General features: G+C 44.4%; 1 protein-coding gene and 1 long non-coding RNA gene across 4 annotated transcripts; one reads left to right on the forward strand and one right to left on the reverse strand.

Annotated features, from left to right (window-relative positions):
* Window positions 1-1624: 1624 nt before the first annotated feature.
* LOC143838288 (uncharacterized) lies at window positions 1625-8095 on the reverse strand. Of its 2 annotated transcripts, none has more exons than XR_013231321.1 (3): window positions 7911-8095; window positions 4613-4701; window positions 1625-2510 (listed from the first exon to the last, which is right to left on the reverse strand). It is a non-coding gene; the product is annotated as an uncharacterized LOC143838288 (long non-coding RNA). The 2 variants fall into 2 exon arrangements; XR_013231320.1 differs by lacking the exon at window positions 7911-8095 and adding an exon at window positions 7005-7344.
* On the forward strand, window positions 6216-16772 carry TOB2 (transducer of ERBB2, 2). 2 transcript variants are annotated; one of them, XM_077339369.1, is made up of 2 exons: window positions 6216-6517; window positions 12360-16772. In XM_077339369.1, the coding sequence occupies exon 2, from the start codon at window positions 12445-12447 to the stop codon at window positions 13486-13488; it is 1044 nt and encodes a 347-aa protein (XP_077195484.1). In that variant the 5' UTR covers window positions 6216-6517; window positions 12360-12444; the 3' UTR covers window positions 13489-16772. The 2 variants fall into 2 exon arrangements, with proteins under 2 accessions (XP_077195484.1, XP_077195485.1); XM_077339370.1 differs by lacking the exon at window positions 6216-6517 and adding an exon at window positions 8180-8346.
* The last annotated feature ends 6944 nt before the right edge of the window (window positions 16773-23716 follow it).

Here is a 23716-nt window from a genome sequence, read left to right on the forward strand (position 1 = left end):
TGAGAGTGTGGTTGACGTACATCTAGCCTTGCAGATAAAGCTGTATTGCTGCATTCTTGGTTAGGCTTTTGTGCCTCTTTAGGTATCTTACTAAACCAAAACACTGGCAATATTTTGCACAAACCAAGAAAGGATTAATGATAACTACGGAGTCTGCATTGGTTCACATGAAGGAAACAAGGAGCCCATAACAAGTTTTATTAGTCATGATGATGATTTGAGTCATTCAGTCACATGCCTGATCACCTTTCAGAACAGTACATAGAATGGATGTGGCTGGGAGCCATTTATTCAGTTGCTATACTTCTTAGACTTTACCCCAGCAATGTCAAGAAAATTGTCCGTGTCTTCCCAAGTGGGGCAGGCTATGTTTGCAGGAAAAACTCAGAGAAAGGTCAGACTGCAGAAAACGGGCAACTCTATCATTCACAATGTTGTTAAACCTGATTTTGAGGAGGAGGTGGATATGAAGTTTTGTCCCTGACTGGAGAGGGCCATGGGGGAACACAGGAGAGGGGAAAATAGTACTTTGTCTTTCTGCTCACAACAGTCTCCACCTACCAGTCTACAAAAAAGAGAGGCCTACATCCGTGGATAAATTAGGATGTCTGCCTCTGGTACCAGTGGTGTTTTTGCAGCTTCTCAGTGATTAAGTAGGAGCTTCTTGGCAGGCTGTTTATTCATTTGAAAGGCAGGAAAGAACTAATTTCTATGGGTGTAAGTGTCAGGTGATGTGAAGTTAAAGAATGCTGGGCTATGTGTGAGCATTAATTATACCCAATTATAGACTGACTGATCTTTCCTGGTATTACAAAGTCTCATACAAATTAGTGTGATGGAAGGATGGTTTTTATATTTATATTGGTCTATTCAGTAATGCAATTTTGATGTGATTTTAACTAAATGTTAAGAGGTGCTGCATAAATAACTTCAGATCTGGCTTCCATTTTATGTGTGTGTTTTGCTTAGAATAATTAAAATAAATTATTCCAGTGTTTAAAATAACTGCATCTCTACAAGTATGTTATTTAGTAAACTTGGATTGTTTTAGAATCTAAGCATGAATGTCTATAAATTAGTCTGATTGTTTAAGCCTATTTAGAAGCAAGGTGTAGAATGAAAGCTTAGAATATACAAATGAATCCTAGTGCTAATGATGCTAAAACTAGACTATCTAGTGTAAATCTAAAGAAGGCAATATTAACATTTTTACGAAATGATTTGTCAGTTGTGTTCCTGAAAAGCCTGAAAATAGGGTTAGCTTCCTAATTCTCCACATGTAAATCCAGACAACACAATGAAGGGAACAGGTTGGGAATCCTATAGAGGCAATTGCTGACTATTAGAGTTTGGAAACAGCTATGTCATGTACCTACTGGGATTGCAGCTGAATAGATGCATTTTGGACTGAGATACATATGCAGTAGTGTTTGTGGCTGGGATTATTATAAAGAGATTTGGTGAAATATAGTATGGAAGAGAAAGCGCCTGTGGCATCCCTTAATGGTGTGCTGGTAGAGGGATCCATTTCCTTTAATGAAATACTTAGAAACTGCTTATTTTAAGTATCAGTGTTTTATTTAAAATATTTATATTGTCTCTACACATTAGAACAGAAGCCACTTACCACACATTAAAATTATAATCACCAATTAAAATCTTTAATATAGCACTCCTGAATAGCAGAGCTACCCCAACCCAATTCAGCAACAAGAAAACCAATACATAAAGGGAGCTTCCCAACATGCGACTAACAAAAAAGAAAAAGCATTAAACATCTACAAAGCTTCACCAGGGCATGATAGAACAGGAGTAGATGGATAGTAAAACCAAGTGTAGGGAGTTAAAACAATTGGAAGAATAAAAACATTGACACCTGGCATCAAAAAAGAATGTGAACTCTGTCAGGTCAACCTTCTAGGGAGAGAGATCCAAGTTCCAGGTAATGTACTGTGCACTCACTGTGCAGTCAGCTACACACATGAGTCTACTGTAATAAATGGAGTTAGAAGGTTGTAACTGTGTTGGGGATTGCACCCTCAGGACCTCAGACCCACAACTTTAGTATGTGCAGGCACACCAAGCAGTCTCTGAAGCTGATGTCCACATATGGGCATATACAGGATCTCAACAAAAAGATATATAGGAGCTTCTAGATTGCAATATATAAGTAGTTGAGTATGTAGTCCAATTAAATTAAAATGTCACAATATTTAGTCCCATAGAAGTCAAATTTCTTTAATTTCTGTGTATTGGGGTTGGGCTATCGTTTTGTTTTAAAAGTCCTCCTGATTATTCCTCCTCTAGAGCAGGATAACTGGACTGTAACTTGGATTTACATGCAAATGTATTTCGGACTGAGACATAATCTGCAATATTTCCATGGAGGTTGCGCTAGTTTGTGGTTGCCTTCATGCTCTTCTTCTGTCTGGAATATCAGGTTTGCTCATTTTCAAGCCCTCCTGCAGACACAGGAAACTTCACAAGCCCGATTTGATTGAATAGGAGTTCTGTGGCACAGTGGGTAATGAGATCAGATTTAAAACATGTAAAATTGTATTCTTAATATATGCAGTAACTATGCATCCGTACATGGCAATGCTTTCAGTGGGGTGAACTGGTTTGGAAGCTGTCTTCACAAAAGGATGTTTTAGGTTTGAACCAGTACCACCTTGCTCCGCAAGCAACTCTAATTGTAACAAAGCTGTTCAGGAAGTACAGTTTGGACAGTGATGTTAACAGTAGTTAGTAAAATGTTCTTTTATCGTTTCTGCAAATATTATATATTTACTTGTAATATGTAAAAGATGCAGGACCTGCTGGCAAACCAGTGGTATCAAAGCAGCATAAAAAATACAGTAGAGCAGAGAAAACCTTTGTGCTGCACGATTCTAAGCTGTTCACCTAAAGCAGCCTATTCCAGTTTTCATCCTGTGTGCCCTACCACCAGGTAAAAAAAAAATGAATTGTAAGGAGCCGATGCACTAAATGTATGTATCCATCCCTTGCCACCCCTTAGGAGGAAAAATTTTAAATGGAACAGCTGTCCTCATGAACACATGCCCCCTTTTTCGAATACTGCAGTTCCAAACTTTTGACCCACATTTCTGAAATACTAATTTGTCACCCTTAGGCCTAAAGATCCTTGTAATAAAAACTACATTTCCCATCAACCTTATTATAATTGTACAAGTTCTCGGCCAGCCTCTTACACACCCCTTTCGGCTTATTGGTTAATGTAATAACCCAATCTGTAGAGCCCTGGGACACCTTCATCCAATGAAATGACTGTTGCTAGCCTAGTGGTGTTATTTTTAGACTTGTCTGCGTTTCTACACCTTGCAGGTTGTGCTGCCTATCTCAGTCCTTGCGTCTGAAGTTACGTCGATGAAAGCGTTGCACAGGCGCACGGCTGAAAAAGTAGTTCCTAAATTATGCGGAGTGCTACCCGCAATTCAGAGGAGGGAAATGTGACCAATGAATAGTTAAAATGCCATCTGACATCCGTGCCTTGTGGGGTTTTGTTTAGGGGATGCGAGCTGATTTGCATACCTTCTAGCATTTGAGATATGAAAATAAACAGGAAAATGTTTGCGTTTCTATTGAGCCGGCTGTTCGCATAGGAAAACGAGCCAGAAGATGTGAGGGCGCGCGCTTAACGCCACAAAAATCTTTATATTCCGTACTAAAGTCTCAAACTAATGGTCAGCTCAAGAGTGCCCTTGGTGTAAACTGTGTCGTCAAAGGAAAGCTAAATTAGACCCGTTGCTCAACCAACGGGGTAAAAACAACTCCGAATTTAGATCCAAATGTTCTGATATTAAACCACTGGTTAAAGTCTAAACTAGAATTATGGAACGTACTTAAACGGGGGAGAGGCCCCGCAGGATTTCAACTACAGGGACGAGTCAAGCCCTAGAGAGGCAAAGGGCCATCGCAAAGATTCTGTGCGCGGCTCCCCGTCCGTTTCTTGCCACTGAGTTGTCCCCTCTCCCGATTAAGTGTTAGAATAAGGATCTCCAAGTCACAGTCTACTCCAGGCTTCTTAAAGGAGCCGTTTTAAAACAAAGGTTATGCCATCATAAATGAGATAATCTTTAAAGTGCCACAGGAATCCAAATCGCAGACCCTGGTTTCCTAGCAACCTCTCGGTTTTTTTTTTTCAAATTAACAGCTGTTCGCAGCCATTTTTAAAGCATATCCTTTGGTGTTGGCTCTAAACCATTCTCCTGCCTTGACGGGCCAATTTTAGCGGGATTACAACTATGAATGGGTCCAGTTAGGAATAGTCACACACACACACATACACGCAGGATGTTTGAAAGCCCCATAATGAGGCAGGATAATCTAACAAACCATTTTTGGGAGCATATACCCTGGCCTAGTCACTAAAGTTATGTGAGTACATTACTAAGACCCTCCCAGGAGAAGGTGATTAAAACAGGTGCCTCATTCCCTTCTAATATAGTTGTTCTTACAGTTTAACTGTGGTTTGTGGTGCCATCTACATGGAGTTTAATGCCCCCTTCCATCTTTTATATTGACAAACTATATGAAAAGGGGTGAAGGTAGGCTGCACAGTGCTTATTTCTGCTTACAAAAAGGAACATACCTAAACAGTTACTTTTTGTGTCTATACACATCCATCAAAATGGAATGTATTGAAGCTGAAGACAATTCCAGACAGATAGCTGTGTTAGCCTGTAACAAACAGGAGTTTGCTAAAATGAAACAGGAGTCTGGTGATACACTGGAAGTTAATAACATTTCTTCCATTATAATCTTCTCTTCTGAGAGGTACATAAATGAACAGATACCGGAATCTAATTGAACAGATGAGACAAAACAACAGTATTCTAACCCTAATCCTCATTCACCCAATCTGCTCACATAAACACTTTCATAGTTTCATTAAGCTATATGGGTCAGTTCCCCTAGCCACTGTTTTTATAGGTTAAAAAAAGGGTCACACTTTTGACTAAAATGATGGTTAAATCCTATTCAGAGAGGAACTGCGTTAAGAACTTTGAACGAGTCCCTAGACTTGAGTATGTCAGAAAAAGTGACCCAAATCGTAGAGTAAAAGCTTTGCACGCTTCATTCCCAAAGCCAACATTTAGGACCACAGCTTGAAATAAATAATTTTGTTTTCTCTATGGCATGCTGTTCTTTAAAAATCTGAATAATGCATTCTCTGTGCCAAAACTGCTCAGGGATGGGAAGCTGGGAGACATCTACAGTAGAAAGGTGGAGAGGTGAAGACACTTCAGTTTCATTCCAATGCAATCTTTTGTGGATTTAGCAACACGATATACAGGCTTTATCAATAGGGGTCTGCAGGATTTATTCTGAATATAAGAGATTCTATCATCATTTTAAGGTTATATAGCCATGCATGCTTGTCTGGGAGTAAACTGCTCTGATCTTAGTTGGATTTAGTACCATGTAATCTCCCTGCTTCTTACCCAGGACACTGGTTTGTACCATCTATTAAGAGAATCTGTGTACTTCATTGACAGCCCCTCTCAATGAGACTCAAAATAGATTACAAGATATAGGAGAATAATTCAGACAGCATAGTTTCTTACTTCCCTACTGACATGCACTAATGCAGAGTTATTATTCACATTAAATAGATGGTTAGGTAAAAGATTGGTAAATTAATGATGGGATACCAAATAGCAGAAGGTTTCACATGTTTAACTAGCCTTTAGCCACTCCAGTTGTATGATCACAAATAGTGACTGCAGAACCAAGAGATGGTAGTTTTTGCAAATTAAACCAAGTGAGAGGGGAAAGTGCATGAAGCATGACATTTTGTACTGCTCCATCCTATTTGTATTCAATTTAAAGAAGGCAGGGGAAGTCTAATCCGCGTTTTTGCTTTTGATCTAAAGAGTTATCTGAAGCACCTTTGTTAGCCAGCAGCAGATATTCATGGCGTACAACTACAGGCCCCAGCACAAAGAACGGAAATCAATTAAAACGCACTTTAAAATACGCAGCAGAAAACGCGCATTCCTATCCGGTGGCTCTTCTAAGCCTCTCTTTCTAATAACTCGAAGCTCCCGGCACAGCACGGGTTAATTTGAGCCGGCGTTTGGGAAAGTAGTTCCGGCCCGCCCGCCCTCTCCTCCTCTTTCCCCCTTCCTTGTCCTTTGCGGGACGCGTCACCCTGGGTGTGGAAAGAAATATCCTTGCGCAGGGTTGCTAAGGGTGAAACTTTTCATTTACTTTGCTCACTTTGGGCCAGGGAGAGGGTGGCTTCAGGTTCCCCGCGGAGGGAGAGGAAGAAGGAAGCAGGGGGCGCCCCAGTAAACATCCCCCCACCCCACTTCTGATTGGGCCTATAGAAGGGGGAGAAGTTATCTAAGCAGCATCCATTTGATTAAAATAATAAAAAAATCGAACGTCCACCACCACATCAGCACTTTGTAAAAAAGACCCCGAGAAACACCCTGGAAAGAAGCAGCAGCAGAAGCCACCAAGACATCTCGCCCGGCGCTGAAAGGAAGAAGTAAGTGAAGGCTGAGCGCTCGAATGGGGGGGACGGGGGACGGGCCAAAGGGGATGTCACTCCGTTGAGATTTCGGGGTTTTAACAAATATCCCGGCCAGGGTCGAGGGAGGTTTCCCCCTGCCCGCCCGGGCTCAGGCTGTGCTTTCCCCAGCCGCCTTTTGGTTAGAAGGGCTTAATCGCTGCCTCTTAATGCGATTTTCTGAAGCCGCCCGTCTTGCCGCTCTGCTTCAGAGCCCGAATCCTGGTGGAGTTCTCCCTCCCGGGGGCGGGGGCGGGGGGGTCGCCTCTGACAGCGGGGCCTCGATCCCCCCTTTAAATGGCCTTTCCCCGCACGCTGGCTCAGTGAACCCCCCCTCCTTTCCTAAGAGAGCGGGGAGAGTTTGCGTGCCCGGGGTTTGAAACGATGGGGGGGGGGGGGATGTCTCCAGTTCACCATTTTGTTTTTGCTCGTTTTGCTGGAGCCGTGAGTGGACTCCGTAAAATACCCCGAGAAGCAGCCGCCAAGCGGCGTCCCCCGGCCTTCTGTCGCAGGCGGCAGTCTTCTCTTCCTCGGCCGGCCTGGGCGGGTAGGGGACGGGATCCCTTGGGTGCCCCTTCAAAAGCTGTGGCTGTGAAATAGGCGGTTGGGTGCGCCGAGGGAGAGTTGCCGTGTGTGCTCGGGGAAGGGGACGGATCTTGGGGGCGGCTTCTGGTCGGTGCCATGGAGGGTCAGCCGGGCCCGGCTTGGTCAGAAGAGGAGGTCCCTTGGCATTTTCTGCTGGAACTTTCTGCCCCCCCCCGCCCCTCGCGCGCCCCTCCGACGGGCAGCTGAGGGCCTCTTTAGGGTCTCCCGTGTCACAAACGCTAACCTCGCCCCCCCAGCCCCAAATTGAGGCGAGAGAGCGCCTCCCCTCTCCCCCCCCCCTCCGAAGCCTCCGTGGGGCGGACTTTCTGGAAGGGCTGTGAAGAGCGAGAAGAGCCAGGCCAGGCCAGCGGCAACTCGGCTCTAGCCGAAGGCGCTTTGGGCGGGCGGGCGGGCGGGCGGGCCTTCTGTCTGTCGCTTGGCCCCTGCACCGACTTGTGGTGGCCCAGCGAGGCTCGCTCGGCGGAGAGACGGGGAGGGGGCGGCCCGGGCCCTCGCTCGGCCTGGCGCGGCCTTCGAGTGGAGGGCGGGGGCTTCCGCGGAAACCTGGCGGGGCCCAGGCCGAGCGGGACCCGCTTCTGAGGGCCGCCTGGGCGAAGGGGAAGGTCAGGGCCGAGTCACCTTCACGGGGGACTGCGCCGCCCGCCGCCGGCCCCTTCCCCTAGCCTGCCCCATTGCGCAAGGGGGGGAAGGCGGCCGGGCCGGGTGGGCCGGGCTCGCTGCCTGGCTGTCAGGGGAGGCTGCTGCGCACTCGCTGGCCGCGGCTTACTCTCGAGCAGTCGCCTCCCGGCCAGCGGCGGCTTCTTCCCCGGTGGGCCTAAGAGAGGGGCGGGGGCGCCGGTTCCCCGCAGAAAGCACCCCCCGCCCCGCGTGCACGAGTCAAGGAGTTGGGCGAGAAACGGGCTTAGGGCTAAACGAACAATGCACAAGATGGCATGAGGGGAGGGGAGGGGAGGGGAGGGGAGGGTTGCCCCTGGAGTTGAGCAATGGAGCGCAGAGAGCGCATGCGCGTTGGAAAATTCTGTCCACCGAGCAGGCGCTCGGCTGCCTGGGCCAGCTTTGGTGCAAAGCATCGGGAGAAGGGTAGTTAAAAGGCAAAGTAGGTCACCCGCCCGGGCGCGGCCTGGTGGAAGCGAAGCTGGCCTCGCCTCCCGCGACAGTGCCCGCGACACCCTGGCTGAAGCAAAACTGACGGGATGTCCTCGGTAGGGTCCGTCGCACGGCTTGGTTTGTCCGGCCTGAATGGCCTCTGAAGGGCAGGGAGGGAAGCCACCCGAGGCAGTGGGGAGAGCGGCCGCCTCCAAGGACATAGGGCCGACTTGGCCTGCGTCAGGAGGCTGGCGAGGGAGGCAGCTCGGCAAATAACGCCCACAGACACCAATGCTTTGGGCAGGAACGGGGATTGTGCAATCGCGGCCTCCTCGGCCTCGCCCCTCTCCTCCGCTCAGGCTCCGCGGCCTCTCTGCCCTCCGGTGCTCGGCTTGGCCCCTGGAGTGGGAGGCGGTTAGTGGCAAGGGGCTGGCGTTTCTCATTTGGGTGGGGCCTGCAATTCAACCTTGAGATTCAGACTTCTTCAGAGTAGTTGGAGGGCTCAGGCTGGCAGTATCAGCTCTTTCTTCCAGGAGCTCTTCCTGAGCTTAAAAGTATGGAAGCATTAGCGGCCAAGGTCATGATTTAATCATACCTCTTTCCATGTTACAAAGGTACTTACTCACTATGAATGGATTGCTGTACATACGTGACACATTGAAAAACAGCTGGACACTGCTATATTTCTTAGATGCATTACACTTAATGGGGATTGTTCTGTGCCAAATCATAGGCCAATACCTTGGAGCTTATTATTTCACTTTGTATGTTGTGGTTGTAATTGTCACGTGCAAAATACATTGCCACTTACCTCTGACACTTTCAGGTCATAGGGTGTCCTGAAGTATTTTACCATAGACTTTTTAAATGCCATTCTGCAGGGAATACAAGGGATTCAGTTCTGTTTTATGCTTTGCCACCTGCAGACATCCCTTGTGTAGGTTGCCATGTTAACATTCCAGGGAACAAGGGACTCTGGTGCATATAGAGTTTATTTTGCTGACAAGCAAACAGTGGTTCTTGATTTTGTATAAATCCCTTTCCTTGTTTGAAGTTTGTCAGAAATACACATATCATTTGATGTTTGGTTTGTGTGTGTGTGTTGATGATTTAAAGTAGAGCAAATAAACACAAAACAGCCGTCTCTGGGCTAGGCAGTATTTTAATTTAATTTAATGATAAATTTGAAATATTTTTTGAAGTTTAAATGCTTGCTTTTTTAAGTATAATGTTCTGAGTAACAGGTGTGTGGTCGTCGTCCCCATCCCAGCAACTGATGGGTGGCAGTTGGGAGCTGCCATTCTTGAATATCACAGTATAGCTTTAATTGGAAAATCTTGTCTAAATCAGAAAACTGTCTTTTTCAGTCCTAAAGCTAGAATTCTAGAACCATTTTCCTGTAAGTAAGTCCCATTTAACTCATTGGAATTTGCTTCTAAGTCTGCAGAGGATTATGATGTAGGTTTGCCAGGAGAATTGATGGATGCATAATTATTGTGTTTATTTCAAGAGAAAGATTATATTTGTCTACTTCCGTTTGTCTTCCTTTGAAGAGTTGCTGGATTTATGCTGCCTGAATGATGGTATCTCATTCCTCAATCATTATATCCTCATGGAAATCTGGTGACTAGAAATGAAAGATTTTGTCCCTGTCATCTGCTCTCCTCCCAGAAGTGGGCTCTCAGCACAACAGATTTTTTTCAATTTGCTATAATTATTATTAGAACATGATTTATACTCTGTATTTTTGCTGAAAAATAAATATTCAAGGAGGTTTACACAATCGCTCGAAAATAAGTTAGGCTGTGAACCTGGAGGAATGGGGCTGATCTTCTCACAGTTCTCAGTTGCACTGTGTGCACCTAGAAGTGGTCCTGTAGCCAAAAACCCACTGGACATTTTCATTTTATCTTACCTACATATTTGCCTAAATGTGGTCTGTTTGTACTTGACCTTTTCTGAAATTTGCAGCACTCAGATTTCTCCTGTGGCAATTTCCATTTTTATTTTCACAGGCAAAAATCAAATAGCTGTAATAAAATTTCACAGTCTGGTAACTCCTGAAATACAAACTCTGAAGTCTGGGCATTTGAAGTCAGCAGCCACTCCATTATCTTATGGCTAGTATTGTGAATTTAGAGGACATGCTCAGCATAGTAATTCTTGACCACATAGATGGCATAGAACCTGTAGATGTGCCCCCAAATCATATGGATATATAGCTAAATTTTAGTGAAAATTTTTGGGGGATATTTTTGGGAGAGTAAGTTTCAGTTCTATCGAAAAGTAATATTAATTTCCTTCTGTACACTTTAGCCTAATTCTAGGAACTGATGTGCCAGTACATCCTTGGGTACTGGAATCAGATAAATTGACACAAATATTTAGGGCTGAAAGTAACCTACCAGCTTCTTTGCTTTTTCATGCTGTAATTAATTAATGCTGATGCAGGCCTTGAGTTCCTTAGGGAGAGAAACTTGCTTCCTTTTTAGCTTCAAGTACCCACATCAGAAGATGTTGGTGGAACTGAACCCCAAACTTATGGTTAGCCCTGTTTAGCAAGCATCTCTGGATATCATCAGCTTGAGAGGATTCAAAGGAAGTAGAGGGCAGGTCTGCAGTCTGACTAAGCTACCACTTAAACACTGGATGTGCAGCATCTCTGCTGAACAGACAAGCCAACATGTACACTTTTTACTTTTAATATGTTCAGAGGTCTTCCCCCCCCCCCCCTTTGGGACATTTAACAGGATTATTTGGTAGGCTGTGCATGGGACATGCATGGAGGAGTCATATGGTGAGTTAGCAGATGATTTTGCAATTTAAAGCCTTAGCAGGGGAGAGGCTTGAGTTTACTTTCAGACCCCATGAAACTTCTTGGGAGCTTTATGGAGTGCCTGAGCTTTTCATGAACAAACCCTTCTTGATGATTATGAATTTGACTTTGAAGGCAGTCAATTCATCACCCTTCTTGTTTTTCTGACACTATCATAAGAACAAACAGCTGTTCCCCATACCTTTGCTACCTACTTGAGTGTCCATACTGGGGGAGTGACTCACCACTTACAACACTTAATAGATCTCTTGATTGAGATCTGTGTGCTCTGATGGTTGGAATGAGACTTCAGCTCATTAAGACTACTGGCCATCAGTTAAAGGGTGGCCTGTAGGTTGTACCTGGGTGGGTACTTTAGCACTGTCGCTGTGGTGACATGCCATGAGTTGAAGGACTGTGTCAGACACATGCACTGGGTGCTATTTATGTCATTTGCACAGATAGACACAGCTTCAGTGACTTGCTTTGTGATAAGAAAGTTAAAAGTGAAAGTTTCTTTGATATGAGACCTATTGGGAGAAGGGCGGTCTAAAAATTAAATAATAATAATAATAATAATAATAATAATAATAATAATAATAATAATATAATGGAGAAAATATAAGATTGTTACCCAAGAGCCAAGTAATGAACATTGATATAAAATGTGAACATTCTTACCAATCAAAAGCAGACAAAATGCTTTTAGTGTTCATGTGATGTGTTGCATTGGCTGTTGTTCCATCTTTATGTTGGTTTTAGGTTGCTTTGTTATGATTCAGTGCTGTTGTCTGGTTATTTTAAATGGCTGATTGCCTTTTATTGTTAATCTGTTGTGCGCTGCCTCATGCAGTTCCCTGGAGAGACTGCTAAGCAATAATTTAAATGTTAACTATATATTTTCCTCAAGATAGGAAAGTGGGATGCTTTTGATTTTGATCAGCATGATTTGTTGCCCCCCCCCTTCCTCAGTTTTTAACATTTTGCCAGATGTGGCATTAAATCCTCCTAGTTAACTATCTGGCACATTGTGAAGTGTGAACAGAACCTTCTCATCTGATGAGTCTTGAAACAAAAACAGTAGATCAAAGCATCCTGGTGGTACTGATTGCAGTGGGAGTACTGGCTTGTAAACCCATCTCACAGCTTGACTTGAATGCTTTAACAGTTCTTTATTTAATATAAAGAACATTATGTCTAATCTTTAGATGTTAATGTTTGAACCTTTTTCAAATACAGCTGTTGTGCTGCAACAAAAGATGCATATTTACTCCTCTTTTCCCTTCTCTTTTTTTCTCCACCTTCTCTTTTCAGGGTTGTTTGGAGCCAAAACCCGTCTATGTTTGTGTTCTTTGTCTCTTTTAATATACTGCCCTAACTTGCTTGCTGTGAAGGGAGTATGCATCTGGAGATCAAAGTTGCTCTGAACTTCATCATCTCCTACCTGTACAACAAGCTTCCACGGAGGCGGGCCGACCTGTTTGGTGAAGAGCTAGAGCGGCTACTGAAGAAAAAATATGAAGGCCACTGGTACCCAGAGAAACCTCTGAAGGGTTCAGGCTATCGCTGTGTTCACATTGGAGAGACAGTAGACCCCGTAGTGGAATTGGCTGCCAAGAGGAGTGGACTGGCTGTAGAGGATGTGCGGGCCAATGTCCCTGAAGAACTGAGCGTCTGGATTGACCCGTTTGAAGTCTCCTACCAAATTGGGGAGAAGGGGTCAGTCAAGGTCTTATATCTGGATGACAGCGAGGGCTGCAGTGCAGCAGAGTTGGACAAGGAGATCAAGAGCAGCTTCAATCCCGATGCTCAGGTGTTCGTCCCCATTGGAAGCCAGGACAACTCCTTGTCCAATTCTCCATCCCCATCTTTTGGCCAGTCTCCTAGCCCTACTTTCATCCCTCGCTCTGCCCAGCCCATCACCTTCACCACTGCCACTTTTGCTGCCACAAAGTTTGGGTCAACTAAGATGAAGAAAGGCGGAGGAGCTGGAGCTAGCACAAATGGGGCAGGGGTCCCGCAGCAGCAGCAGCCGCAGCCGCAGCAGCAGCAGCGTTTGGCCCGGTCACCCACCAATGGCCTGCTGAAGCACAAAGGCCTTTCCCTCTCTATGCATTCTCTGAACTTCATTGGGGGCAGCCCAGCTCCTCAATCTCAGCTCTCCCCCAATGCCAAGGAGTTTGTTTACAACGGTGGATCCCCGGGAGCTGGCAGCCTCTTCTTTGATGGTGTAGCTGCTGAGAACCAGGCTGGTAGCATCTCCTCTGCATCCCAGTTTGGTGCCAGTGGTGGTGGCAGCAGCTTTGATATGGCTCAGGTTTTTGGTGGCAGCACCAACAGCCTCTTTCTGGAGAAGACACCCTTCGTGGAAGGACTCAGCTACAATCTGAATGCCATGCAGTATCCCAGCCAGTCGTTCCAGCCAGTGGTTTTGGCCAACTGACCACCATGAGAGTATTCTGGGAAAAATAACTTCCAAAAAAAAAAGAGAGAGAAAAATAATTAGAAATATTTGAAATCTTATAAATATAGCTTCTTGGAAAGAGACAACCCCTGATTCGTTGCGTCATGCCAGGGAGCGCTGCTGAAGCACTGATGATTTTTTAGAAAACTGGTTTCTGTGTTCTTTCCTACCCATTCTCTTACAGTTAACAAGGGAATCTGTCCTTCTCAGCCCAGCAGTTGTGTAAACCAGCATCTCCTGTGCTGCTCCTTGGAACTGGTTCTCAAATGTGCTTACTATATGAATGGTCTTGTCAGGGGCACTGTCATGTCTCTTAGGTCCATATATGTTGAACCCCCCCTCCCATTTTAATGTGGATTTAGTTTGTTTCTGGATCTGTGAACTCTCAAGTACTACTTAGAGGAAGATTTGGGTCATATATTCATTTCTCATAGCCCTCATTTGTATTCCTATTGCAAGAGAGTAACAGTCTTTTTCTTTAAACTTGTGCTGTTGGGAGGGCCTATAGGAGAGACACTTTTCTTAAAGGTCCCTCAAGCCCCAGGAAAGTGCTGAAGGAAAGCTTTGTTGGGGACAGTTTAGTGTAGCATTTCCCATTTCAACACTATCCTTTTCCATAAGCATCCTGGGTGAGTTGAACTCTTTGGGCAGCTTGGACTCTTCAGTTGTGGTTATAAATGAGGGCTCTAGAATCAGACTTAAAAGAAAATGGACCCATGTTTGCTGTAGAAGCAAACAGATCTTTGGTGCTTGTACCTGAGCAGCACCTGCTGATGTTCCTCTGGACCAACCACCTGGCTTTGAGCTCTTCTGTTGACAGCTGAGCCTTTAGCCATGGGTTCTTACAGGAAAGATGTTATTTTCCTGCTGTGGAATGCTTTTGAGCATTATTTCTTGGTAAGGGAGTTACATTGCAAACTGCTTTCTGGATGGACGGCATGAAGGGTTACACTTCAAATTTCATGTCTCTTAAGACTTTCGACCAAAAACCTTATGATTTTTTTCACATGAAAGGAAGCAGGCATTCCCTTATGGAAGAGCTCCCTACATATCAGGTCAAGCAGGCGCTTGTTCCATCTGAAGACTCTGTCCTGGAGATGGAGTGGGCTTGCTGTAGAATTTCCAAGTGACTTCAGGTGTTGTGAGGAGAAAGGATTGGTTCCCTGTGATATGAATGTAGAGTGTCTTGTCTGTCCTTCTCCTTACTGTTGCTGGTGAGCTAGGAATCCTAATGCTATTCCCTGCATCTCCCCTTTCCTACTGGAAAGGGCAGCCTGGAAGACAGGGAAAGTTGTGGCCTTTAAGAGTGAATTTTTTGTAGATAATGACAAAATCTGCCTTTGGCAGTTAACATTTCCCCATCTAAGCCTTGTGAGATTATTAGTACCTGCCCCACCCCCAGACCCTAGCAGTGGCTTTAAGGGCTGAGAGATCTTCAACTGAGTCACCATGAGGGTAATGAAGGTGGATAGAGGATAGGGAGGAGGTGGCATGTATACTCCAGGCTTCAATATTAGCCTCCCATCCCACCATTTTTGGGGGGAGGGGGGCTCTTTTCCACAGCATGCTTTGAGTACACAAATCTTGTTTTAGCAGTTTCTTTGACAAAGTCATTTTGAATACATAAGCTACAATTTGTTCTTCTAAAGGATTTTCAGTTATTTGGGAGGAGAATGACTTCCCAATCTCCCCAAAAGCTATACTGAAGATGCCCTACAGAATTCTGAGCCTTAACTACCATAAGCATCTCCCCTCCCCTGAAGGATGCTCTAGCCTTGAAGCACTAAAGATGATGGGCATGATTCACTGAGAATGTCTGCTGTCAAAAGCCACGTTGATATGAATAGAAAAGAATAAAGACTGGGGGCTTGCGCAGCAGATGTTTTCAAGGTGCCCAAACTGATTCCCTTTGTTCCTGTGTACCCCTTTTTGCTCCTCACCCGTCTTCTGCTGGGCTGAGGAAGACAACACTAATGGTCATCTGCTTTTCTGTTACCCGCTGAGAGGATGCAGAGGAGGGAATACACCGTCAGGCAGTAGTGTGATGGAGAAGTTTCCAGAGGCTAAAGGTCCGAACCTTGAGTGAGATGCTTGAGACCTGTTCAGCAAATGCAACGTCGTCTGCCTTTCTCCCTAACATTGCCACTGCCACCCACTTCTCCCTCTGGAATGTACTGTAGACTGCCAAGCTATTACACTGGACTTAAACCCAACCTCCCTCAGTAGGAGAGCTGCTGGCTTCCTGTCCTCCCAGTATAATCTCCTTTGGTAACTTCTCCTGCAGTAGACATCTGCAATGAGCCACTGCCTGGGTGGGATCCTGTACCCTTCTGAGGCTTTAATGCATTGGAGGGAGAGGGGGAACCTCACTAGCACCCGCAATGTATGATGATCGATGCTGCTTCATCCCGCTATCTGCTTTTGGAAAAGAAGTCTGCATATACAAGGAAGGAACGGGGAGGGACCAACATCTGTCTCCTAAAGGAAATCCCGATGTGCTTCAGAAGCATTTCCAGTGCTGGCGGCAATGAAACTCACGGCCTCTTTTTCGGTCTTCTTGTCTCAAGAGTTAGACGTTCAGCTTCAATTTTATTTTTAAAACCTGCACTAATTTACCTGGTTTCTTAGGAAGAAAAAAAAGATTTTTTTTAACTTTTATTTTTATGCGTTTGTGTTAATTTTTTTTGTTGTCCGTTTATATTGAATAATTTGCTACATTTGTAAAATGCAAGAGGTATATATAATATATGTATATTTCTAACGTAAAAAAATTGAAATTTTTTCTTTTCAAGATTTTTTCTTAGAGGAGAGAAAAAAATATTTTTTCAGGAAAATTTTAAAAAAGAAGCAGTGAAAGCTCCTTTCTCCCCTCGCCTCCCTCCTTCCTGACCCTTTTTGAAGAGTGAATCAACAACATGTGATCTTAGAGAATGGATGGGCTCAAAGAAGACAGAATTATGTGTGTTTTTTAATGCAGAGTTCCATGCTGTTTCTCTTGTTTGGGTTTTTTTCTTTTCTTTTTTTTAACAGCCAGGGGGCCATTGAGTAGGGATCCAGAGGGGTATTTTCTTTTTCTTTTTCCTTTTCTCTAGCGAAGGAGGAATACAATCAGAGTTTTGTATTCAGAAAGTTGTGCAATATTTTGGAACAAGACATTGGCGTGTCTAGAGATTTAGTTAAAAACAACAAAGGTTGATCAAATCTGTACAGTTTCTATTGTTCCAGATTTTTTTAAGTTTGTATTAAAAGCATGATATATAATAGTCTCTTGTCTCTGTGGTTTGTAAGAGGGCATCAAGGGTTTAAAAAAATATCCCCTCCCCAAGATTATTCCATCTTCTGTAGAGTGGCTATGAGATGTTGGTGTAGGAGAAAAGGCTTTCTAAAGGCAAAGCCCATGAAGAGCATATAAGGACATAATTGTGGAAATGGCACAGCCATACTGGATGAGTAAACCAGAAAATACTGCTGTGGATTCCTGCATCATATTAGATAGGGTGACAGCTTCATTTCTAACAGCCTAGGTGTATATCTGTTCAGTAGAAGCAAGTTCCACTGAACTCAATATCCTTTATCAACCAGCTGCATTTCCTTAAAGCAGGGTTTTGTGAAACCCTGGGGTATCTTGATGGCCCTGGAAGGGTTTCCCAAGTGGGTGGGAGTTATTTAATTTTTCCTGGTCTGGCCGGGAGTAGCAGTTTAGAAATCCAATAAATTTGTCAGACATTTATTGGGAGATATGTCCATATATGCTCATGTCCCCCCCCCCCCCAATTCAGTGGGTCTTATGCCCAAGGGCCGAAAGCAGGGCTGTTATTCATTAGAGTCCCCTTCCAACTTGGTCTGGAAACCATACAAGTGCCAAAGATTGTTATGTTTGGTCTTTCAGTTCCTTAAAGCAGCATGAGGTTTCCACCATCCAACACTGTTTACTTAATTACTTGCACTTTTTTAATGGAAAAGTAAGTACAACACAGGCATGGTGGCAGGTGGGTAGCTTTCAGAAATCATTGGCCTTTTTCAGAGTTCAGTGTGGACCACAGGGGTCCTAGGCATTATAAAGGCCCTGCTTTCAGGTATATCCTGGCGAGATGAAGAATTTGATTTTGAGACTGAAAACTTTGCAGCCTATTTGCACTCTAAATGTGACGTCAGAGCAAGGTGTGTATGAAACAGTAACCTAACTGAAGAATGTCAGTTCATCAGAATTGCTGTCTGTTTATAAGGCATTATAAGCCATTGCTGAAGATCTAAAGAGCTAGTTTTAAATATCCTTTCCTTTGAAAGTATATCGCAGGACATGGCAGGATGATAACTATAAAAGGTAGTCTGAATGCCCCAAGTCAATTCAGAACAAAAGTAGTACTATATGTAAAAAATATTCCCTATTGGAAGGGCTGGACCCTGTCTGGAAGCATAAAAGGAGAGGTTCAGGGATATTGACTTCTGCATAGCACAGGGGCAGGCACACCTTGACGCTTATGCCAAGGGCTGGCTGTCATGCCCTGGAGGCAGAAGGGCAGGCTCAAAGCCAGTGCGGAGCGTCTCCCTGCAAAGCAGCCATCATTTAAAATGAGAATTTGGAGCCCTGTGCCTCTGATGCCCTTGTACCCCACAAGGACCCTGCTCGCAAAACATCTTTTGGGACCAGGCATTATTTTCACTCATTGCAATCGTGAAGTCACAACCCAAACAACTGATATTTCATACTGATTTTTAATGGTAATCTCATTTTAGATTTTGTATGTAGAGGGAGAGTAGGTTTGTACGGGTGTGGCCAAATGCAACAGCCATTTTTCTTCCCCTCTTCCGCAGCACACAGGGACTGCTTCCCTTTCTTGTTCATGGGCCAGAATGATGGCTTGCTCTTGATATTGTACAAGCTAGACTGCTATCTCGCAGTGAACTGAGACTAGGCAAGGCATTCCCTGACTAGAAATCTGCCCCCGTCACTCTCCTCCTACTCTGGGTGTAGTAAGAATGTCCCACAAGTACTATTGCAACACGCGTCTTTCCCTCTCCCGTTGGCCCAGACTACAGGGTGGGTTTAGGGAGCCACTGCCACCCTGTCTGCAAGGGGCCCTGCCGTCATGCTGCAGAGCAAAGAACCTTTTGGCTCAGGGACATGGACAGAACTTGTTAAACCCCAGAATTTTAAAAGGTGCTAATCTTTTTAGTTAAGGGCGTGTAGAGAAGAGAGTCAATTCCATTCCCCCTTTTATTACTTGTGATGAAGTGCTGATATGCACCTGCTAGAAATCCATCATTTAGATCAAAGATTTATACAGCTGCTTGTCATGCAGAGAAAGATCAACATCCTATTCCTGTCTTTGAAGTAGGTTTGCTGTCCTCCACATCTGACCCTTGCAGGGCAGGGGAAACTGGCCTCTTGCATTCAACACCATGCCGTAAATAATGCAAAATCAAGGCTGATCAGAATATACGGTGCTCTCAGAGCCTGGTAGGAATACCAACAAGTTCTAACATGTCTCCAGCAGCTCCTGTCTAGTTTCTTCCAAGAGATGGTGTGTTGTGTGTGTGATGCGGAGGGGGGAGTGTCAGTCTTGAGAGTCATCATAGGCGATGCTGCTGTCAAGGGGACTTGAAGCCTGAGTCACTGGATCCCACCTGAACAGCTTTGGTAGAAGACGCAAGTGTTCTTGCTTGCAGCCTTTCCCTCTCCCGGGCAGTGTAATTTCTGGCATGAGTCAGCTGTGAAGGGAGGGGAAGCCTTGCGCAGGGCGGTGAAAAGGAGGCTGATGTTGCCGTGCTTGGAATGTTGTTGTGGAGACAGCCCAGCAGGCCGAGGGATAGTGCATTGGAAGTGATGACGGAGCTGAAAGCTTTCAATTACTGAGTTGGTTGGATTCAAAGGGCAGGAGTAGAAAGCTGGAGGCAGCCCACTTGCCACCAGAGGTGGACAGCCTGAGTTCAAGAGGAAGAATGGGTTTAAATTAGATGGCATGAGCCAGGATTTTGCTAAATAATTTCATGGAGCCCTTTTATATTTCTGGCACCAGTGAGGTTGATTTTGCTTTTGTGCTTCAAACCCAGGTGGCTGATTCATCATGGCTGGACTGGTGATAATCAGTTTGTCCTGGGGGGTTTCTTAAAATCTGAACCGTTCCCAGGAGCCTCAGAGTAGTTTCTGTAACTTTAATGACCAGCAACAAAACATCAGTAGAACTCCCTATTCATTTTCAGCTAGCTTCCTCACAGTTTCATTTATTTTAAGGTGACTAGATTTTAACATTGGTAAAGTGGGACACCATTGACCGGGGTACTTGATTAAAAATTTGGTCTATATGGAGCAACAGAAAGTTTCATAGAATGCATAGAATGCAAAAATAGTATTGTAATATATATATATATATATATATATATATATATATATATATATATATATATATATATATATATATATATATATATATATATATATATATATATATATATATATATATATATATATATATATATATATATATATATATATATATATATATATATATATATATATATATATATATATATATATATATATATATATATATATATATATATATATATATATATATATATATATATATATATTTATTTAAATTTCAACATAAGTACAATTTGCCAGGTAACCCCAGATGTCCCTCCAAAAGTGGGACAATCTGGTCACATTAATTTATTTATATAGTACCCATACTTTCAATAGAAGTGCCTTTTGGAGATTATTGAAAGGAAGTCAGATTATTGAAAGGAAGTTCCCAATGATAACAGTCTTCTTCCAGTCAGTAAAAAGCAGCCCAAGTGCAAGAATTAATTACATGAATGAATTGCATCTATATGTAAGTGTTCCTCCAAGGAGCTCCTGGCAGTTTATATGCTCCTCCCCTATTTATATCCTCAACAACCCAATTGAGTAGCTTGGGATTGATCCAAGGTCATTTTGTGGGTTTCATGACAAATGGTGATTTGATTCTGAATTTTCGTGAGCCTAACCCAGCACTCAACTACTTACTATACAGGGTGACATTCCTGGAGGAGGTTTTGATGGGTTACTTGAATTATAGGCCTTGTCCAAGAATGCCCTTTCAGCTCACTCTAATTCAGACATACGACTTGTGAAATAATAAAAGTGAGTGACAGGTCATGCATCTCTGTTTGTGGTTTACAAGCAAGCGTGAGCCCTGGCCTCTATCTGGTTAGAAATGTGTCCTCCCACACCCACCTGACCCCTGCCAGCATAGCTGGCTAGCCTGTGGAGATATAAGCACAAGGGAGAAGGGATCGGAACAAGCCATTTGAAGAAGATGGCTTCCGGCTTCCGCCAGGCCAAACATCTCACCCTGTATAATGGAGCACCGGAGAGGTCTTCTTGCCTGTCCTTGGTGATCCATCCCACCCACTGGTCGGTTTTGGCCTGCTTCTGAATGTTGTCACCCAACACAAGGGGGATGAGTGACAAAACAAAGATCCTTCAGAAGTGTATGCATCCCTCTGGCTGTATTGTTTTCACCACCACCCTTGGCAATAGTGCAGGGATGCTATACAAGGTTTGGGTATACAACTATAGGTAGCATTTTGATACACTGAACATTTTACAGCCCACATTTAATACATATACCTTTGCCTGCTCCTCTTTCCCCCATGCCACTGAATATTCCTTCTGCTAATTTTTCAGATCCATGCTGTTAACTACTGTTCTGCCCTATTTCCTCATATGCATGTTCATTTCAGCTCACAAACCCATCGGCAAGTAGGGGAGGATCGGGCCAATTGTAACTGGGTGTAAAACCTTGCACAATGCCTGAGCGTGCTGCTGTACCTCAACGGTGCTGGCTGACTTCCAACTTAAACAGCAAATGGAACACATTCACCCTGACCCTTCCATCCGCACGCTTTGAGGGGGTTACATCGTTCAGGTCTTCGCCTTCTCTCTACTCCTGCTGTGACGACAGCGGCACATTCACCCCAAGAAACCTTTTGTGCTCTGAAGACCAATGCTCTCTGTTAAGATAATGAAGAAAACTAATTCACTCTTCAATTGAACAGCTAGGATTATCTAATATTTCAATTCTTCCCAAAAGAAACAAAGCAGGGATTGTCTGCAAGACAGAAATAGCCGTATGTTTGGGAAAGGGGCACATTTGAATGTGTGTTGGGATAGGTTTAAAAAACAAAAAAAGATGCTGATCCTCATTTTCAAAAGTGCTGAATTATCTGCAGGGCTTGCTGACTTTGAAGAGATTGGGGGGAGTTCAGCATATTTGAAAATCAGGCCAAAGTGTTCCTTTGCTGAGAGGGTTCAATGGATTTTGGCTCTGCAGTTGCCAGGGAATTAAAGCAACACAAGAAATGTGTTACAGAGCCATTGCTGCAAGAAGTTAAAAGGAGCTGGAGGTGTTCCCTCCCCATTTCACCTCCAGTATTGGACGTCAGGCTCATGTCAAAGGAGGTGCGTTCCCCTGAAGGAATGTGTCACCGGTGACTCCTTATGAGCAGAGTCTTCTTGGCCTTAGAGAGGAAGCAACATGTGACAGAAGAGTTGGGGGCATTCAGGCTTCATAGTAAAGGGACTCCAGCTCCATTGCAACCAATGGACCAACCAATGAACTGAGTCAGTGTTCTGGATTATGCTGTTTTGCCAGGTCTCGGTTGGGAAATCCCTGTAGATTTGGGGGCTGAGCCTGGAGAGAGCAGAGTCTGAGGAAGGGAGGGAGGGGCCTCAGTGGGGTGTGATGCTGTAGAATCCACCCTGAAAAGCAGCCATTTTCTCCATTGGAACTGAGCTCTGTAATCCAACAGCAGAAGAAAAAGAGCTGTTTTTTGGTACCCTGCTTTTTTATTAGATCCTCTTGTGGCGCAGAGTAGTAAGGCAGCAGACATGCAGTCTGAAAGCTCTGCCCATGAGGCTGGGAGTTCAATCCCAGCAGCCGGCTCAAGGTTGACTCAGCCTTCCATCCTTCCGTGGTCGGTAAAATGAGTACCCAGCTTGCTGGGGGGTAAACGGTCATGACTGGGGACGGCACTGGCAAACCACCCCGTATTGAGTCTGCCATGAAAACGCTAGAGGGCGTCACCCCAAGGGTCAGACATGACCCGGTGCTTGCACAGGGGATACCTTTACCTTTAACTTTTTAATTACCCGAACGAGTCTCAAAGTGGCTTACAATCGCCTTCCCTTCCTATCCCCACAACAGACACCCTGTGAGGTAGGTGAAGTTGAGAGAGTTCTGAGAGAATTGTGACTGGCCCAAGGTCACCCAGCCAGTTGCCTGGGAAGGAGAGGTGGGGAATCCAACCTGGTTCTCTAGATTAGAAGCTGCTTAAAATGAAACTCATAAAATAGTCCAACAAGGTAGAAGCACAGGTAAAAGCAGCTAGAAGAGATGGAACCCCTTAATTAAAAGCCTGGGTAAAAAAATATATTTACGGCCTGGTACCTAAAAGACAGTGGGACAGGGATCAGGCAAGACTTGAGGGGAAGATCAGTCCATAGATGAAGGGCTATGAGGTGCTACCAATAAAAACTCCCTGCCTCTGGTCACCACCACCCTTGCCCCTGCAAGCAGGGCCACAGGGACCAGGTCTTACCTGGCAGGCTGAGAATACAGGAGGTTGCAGCCCTGTTCTCTACTTAGGGCATTACGTTATATCAAACTGTATGAGTAGACCTACAACATACAGAATCAAAAAGTTCTGCTCCCACAATCAGTGATATTTAGGGTTGCCAACAGGTCCAGAGACAAATGTCCCTTTAACAGTGGCTTAATGCGTAGGAGTGGCCAGGAGAAGCTTCTCACTGCATGAAGGAAAATAACACCAGCTGCTAATAACATCTCATTAGGCCTCTATTAAAGGTAGGCAGAATTTTTTCCTCCACGCAGCTGGCAACCTTCGATATCTTAATCGCAGAAGCCATTGCACGTAAACAAGGCCTTGATCTGGTAGGTCATTATTCCGCAACCGAACGAAGGAAACGATACAGGCTGGGAAAGGCATCGTGGACACAACAGCCATGCACAATGCTCCTCAAAAATGAAGATTGCTAATTTTCTTCACATCATTATTAGCTCCGCCGCACAAGGATAGCCTGAGGGAACTCCAGTTAGCATTTTTTTACAAAATCTATCTTTAGCCCACACAATAGCACCATCTAAGTTAGCATCACTGGATGCAGGCAAATTTGAAAAAAAATGCAAATAGAAACATC

Source organism: Paroedura picta, chromosome 5 (genome assembly GCF_049243985.1).
Source record: "Paroedura picta isolate Pp20150507F chromosome 5, Ppicta_v3.0, whole genome shotgun sequence".
NCBI lineage: Eukaryota > Metazoa > Chordata > Lepidosauria > Squamata > Gekkonidae > Paroedura > Paroedura picta.

Coding starts and splice junctions, on each gene's coding strand:
- TOB2 (XM_077339369.1), top strand. CDS start 12,445: ATGCATCTGGAGATCAAAGTTGCTCTGAACTTCATCATCTCCTACCTG.